We start from the raw sequence: 4,372 nt of genomic DNA, 5'->3' as shown, positions 1-4,372 counted from the left end.
CTAACATTACCTCATGTTCACTATAACACTAGTACAACTTCACTATAACACTATGTTCACTATTACACCACCACATGTTCACTATAACACTCCTACATGCTCACTATAACAATACCACATGTTCACTATAACATTACCAGATGTTCCCTACCACATGTTCACTATAACAATTTCACTAGAACACTTGTATGTGTTGTATAGTCATTTATAATTTTGAAAATAATTTCCAATCAGGAATTTGCCAATATTAAGAATATCTAGATCGAGTACGGTGTGAAGCCACAGCCAGAGGAAACGAAAAACAGGACTCCCGTCACTTATCCAGTCTGTGATACACACTCTCCAGGGTGTAGTGAGCGTGAATCCTTCAACAACCAGTCCACCCCTTACAGCACAGTAAAACCCCTCCCCTCCACAGAGCAGGACGATTATCACAAATTTGACAAATATGGTCATTTTATAAAAAAAATATTCCCCCAGAGGTGACCGACCAGAAGATGCGATCTCTCTTTGGTACTTACGGAGGTCTGGTTCATTTCTACAAGCCCCGTGACCACCAGACCACCAGGAGTGTGTGTGTAAATTATAAACTGACGTCTGCAATATGTGCTTGTGTTCCTGGCTGTTAGTTTTACATGTGTTCAAGAACACTTTCTAACGAAGTAGTGGTCATGACATACACACATACAGGAAGTCAATCAGTGTAAAAAAAAAGACTCGCCATTATTTGTTTGTCATCCTAACTTTGTGTTTGTGGTGGTCTTGTAGGACACTCACTTATGTTCACATAAGCTATACAGAATGAAGTGTAGAGACCTGATGTGGGATGAAGACGTTTGGTGGTGATGTAGACCTGTAACTGTAAGGCCCGTGAGGAGTGGGACTTGCCAGTAAACCGCCCCACTTAAAAGTAATATTCTTGAAATTAGTTAGAGTCCCGTTATGACCAGCACGATGTGGAGATTGTACATAATTAATGTCCACGTTTTGTTCACGTATTACATAAAAGTGGGAAATTTATACATGACACTTGTGTGTATGTACAGGGAGTATTACACAGTATTCATTTACAAATTGTACAAAATAATAGGCTGGCCCCATGATCTATTACTGAAGAGATCCCAGTGTGAGCCGCTCTAGACCTGAGGCGGGCTCAGTGTTAGGCGAACTCGTAACGAGATGTTTAGTGTTAGGTGTCTACTCTATGGGTTCCAGCTCAAAACTGACTAGGGGCTTTGTATAACAACGCCCTCAGACAGTAATTCCTACACTCGCCACTTGAGTGATCCAGGAGTCAAGCTTCTAGAAGGTTCTCGAAGGAGGAAATAGTCACAACTACTCAACAAGCCTGTGTGTGTGTGTGTGACACATGTGTTGGGGTGTGTTGGTATGAGGGCCTGAGCTGCCACCATTCATGAGGGCCTCTGCTGCCACCATTTATGAGGGCCTGAGCTGCCACCATTTATGAGGGCCTCTGTGTGCCAGTAACAATTCCTTGTACCCTCATACTTATTACCATTGGTAGCGTGACGAGAGGAGGCTCGTGGGTATCGTGGGTAGATGTAATGATAGTATCAAGCAATAGGGAAGAAATAACGGTAAATACTGTAGGTAAATAATAGACACAATTATACAAATACAAAATTTATTTAAACATTAATAGGAAATTATGAGAAAGAATTTATTTGTACCAACAGACGAAATCTAGTGCTAGGCCCTCAGGCTCAACATACTCATACCATTACTGGGTGGACCTAATAACACTTCCAACCCTACTGGGTGGACATACTCAATACACATAACTCTTATAGTCACTTAGCACCATAAAGACCAGGGCAACTGCCACTACAACACTCAGTCGTCAGGAGTGATACTCAAGCAACAGCCATGGGGTCCAGCCACCATGGAGTACTTTCCGACGAACTCTGAAGATCCCAGTGGATTAATTCCACCACACAAATAGCCCTACTGAGTTAGACACTCATCCACCAATGATGGGGGCTGGTAGTGGTGTGTGGCTTGGTGATCCGGGGTCACCTCGCAGGCCGAGCGTTAGGGCCAGACGAGCCAGCTATGGGGGCTATAGGTAGTCTGAAGTGTCTGACGGCCGGGTCTCACGAAGGTAACTGATCCTACTGGACCTCGGATATCTCCCCAGACATAGTGGATACAACATCCACGCTACAGACACGGCCTAGGCTGCGTTAGGGACCTGTATGGATGAAGGGACGGGCACTCACTAACGGTAGAAATGCCCGCGGGGCCCTCACTCAAAACAGACCAGGAGTCCACCTACTTCTATTCCGATGAATTAATTTACTGTACACTCTGACGTTGAAACTGAGACTATGAACTCAGTTTCATTCCCTACTATTATCTTCACTAAAAATGCTCTGACTTGGCTATCAAAAGCAAAATTAAATTGATTACAAAGGGTTGGATGGCAACAGGTCCCAGCATACAGCGTCTGCTACTAAATCCGTGGATTATATTCAAAGTTCCCTTAAGACAAAGACGGGGAAACAAGAGAAAACGGGGGACGTTTCCACTGGGGGACTCAGAAGGTTTTGTGGACGTTTGAGCATAATATGAATCCTTAAGGTTTTCAGGTTAGCCGTTATCACGATCATTACAGCAAGAGGTTGGAACAAACGGAATATCTTTGCAACTAAGAGATTATCAAAGTTTTGAATTACCAGCTGATTTGACTGGGAAATTGTAGAGGTTTGACGACTTATATCAAAGATGATATTCCAGCATCTTTTCATTCCGCTCTAAAAATAAACGGTACCGAGTATTTGTGTGTTAGTATTACGCTTCAAGATGCTACACTGTTCATTATTAATGCTTATGTGCATGCTGATTCATTGACAGTTGAAGATCTGCCGGACATTATTTTTGCTGATGATTGTTTACTAAAGCCCCGTCCACACTATCGGACAGTGACTGGCGGACTGTGCCCTCATCGGGCACAGTCTGTCGGGCATGACTTTGATGTCCACACTGCTGAGTAGGTGGTCAGGCAGTAAAGTCCGGCAATAGCCAGTAGGTGGTCGGCAGCCCCTGAGTGCGGAATCACCATGTGCAACACAGTTGGAAAGAAGAAAATAGCGTTGTGTAGCATATTAATTGCTGTATTTGTAAAAAAAAGATAAGGACAGAGTGCAGAAAACGATCTGGTGTAAAGAGTGGTTAAGTAGGAGAGAAGTATTGGGAAGTCATATGACGATACTACGTGAACTACAAGATGGAAGTGAGCGTGATTTCACCAACTACATGAGAATGGATATCAACGCCCTTTACACACTCCTAGCTAAAGTGGAACCATACATAGCAAAGGAAGATACCCATCTGAGGCAGAGCATACCAGCAGCAGCCCGTCTCGAAGCAACGCTCACTGCAGTATACCACGAGGATATCGAAGCAGAGTTTGTCATTCATAATACCAGAAACATGTGAAGCTATATATGCAGTACTCAAGGAAGATTACTTACCTCATGATCAGAACATAACTCCGTAGCCACATCTTCAGTCGTGTGATTGGTACCGGCAACCAGGTTTGACACAGATGCTTTGATTGTGTCACTGTCATTCAGAAATGACAGGTCATTAAAGCACCATAATTTTGGCCTGTAAATTTCGTCTGTCCCAGCTCCTGACTTCTGTGATTTATGTACCAGTTTCATTTCACGTCTATGTTGATTTCGTAGTGTCTCTATTTTCCGCTTTATATCCCTTGTGGTAATGGAGGCAGTAATCTTCCTTATCTCCTCTGCAATTCCCTTGAGTGCTGCTGCACGTTTGTCTCTATCTTTGTACATGTCACTTTTAACATTCCATAGGCAAGGGTAATGGCGATAAAGGTCAATTAACCGTACTGTATCTTGTCTGGACCAGTGGAGGTTTGCAGGTTCTGTGGTGCACGTGGACGGAGGGCTAGACATGATGACGAGGTAAACCGAGCAACCACCACCTGTGGCTCATGGTGAGACCGTGAGAGACTGACAGCCAGGTGTAACTTTTTGTGGCTGGCAGCGTCGTCGGTCCATGCCTGGCTCCAAACTGCTGGGCAGTCTGCAGATTTCGCTCAACTACGGGCACGGGCTGTCCGCTGGTTTGCCCGTCAAAGTTGCCACAAAGTGTGCTATGACAGACTTATCACTTGTGCCCGACGGTCACTGTCCGATGGGGATGGCCCAATTCAGCGCCGCCGTTTCAGCGCCGCCGTTTCAGCGCCAGCCCATTTCAGTTCCGAGACCTTTCAGCGCCTGTGCGTTCCGTTCAACTCGGAAACTATCTGTCTTTCATTAACGTGGTATAATACTGTATACTGCACTAGATTTATATTATGTTGTATTCAACTTATTAATAT

The 4,372-nt window shown here is 44.3% G+C and overlaps 1 protein-coding gene across 1 annotated transcript; it reads right to left on the bottom strand.

The window, feature by feature from the left end:
* Positions 1–3,476: 3,476 nt before the first annotated feature.
* On the bottom strand, positions 3,477–3,944 carry LOC121857298. Its single transcript, XM_042353286.1, has one exon. It carries the CDS (start codon positions 3,942–3,944, stop codon positions 3,477–3,479), a length of 468 nt encoding a protein of 155 aa, XP_042209220.1.
* Between the last annotated feature and the right edge of the window lie 428 nt (positions 3,945–4,372).

This window comes from Homarus americanus, unplaced genomic scaffold, assembly GCF_018991925.1.
Source record: "Homarus americanus isolate GMGI-L3 unplaced genomic scaffold, GMGI_Hamer_2.0 scaffold20465, whole genome shotgun sequence".
Taxonomy (NCBI): Eukaryota; Metazoa; Arthropoda; class Malacostraca; order Decapoda; family Nephropidae; genus Homarus; species Homarus americanus.
This window is presented reverse-complemented; position numbering and strand designations above follow the sequence as displayed.

Bases quoted from the DNA above. Each gene is read 5' to 3' on its own strand.
- LOC121857298 (XM_042353286.1), bottom strand. From the start codon at position 3,944: ATGTCTAGCCCTCCGTCCACGTGCACCACAGAACCTGCAAACCTCCAC.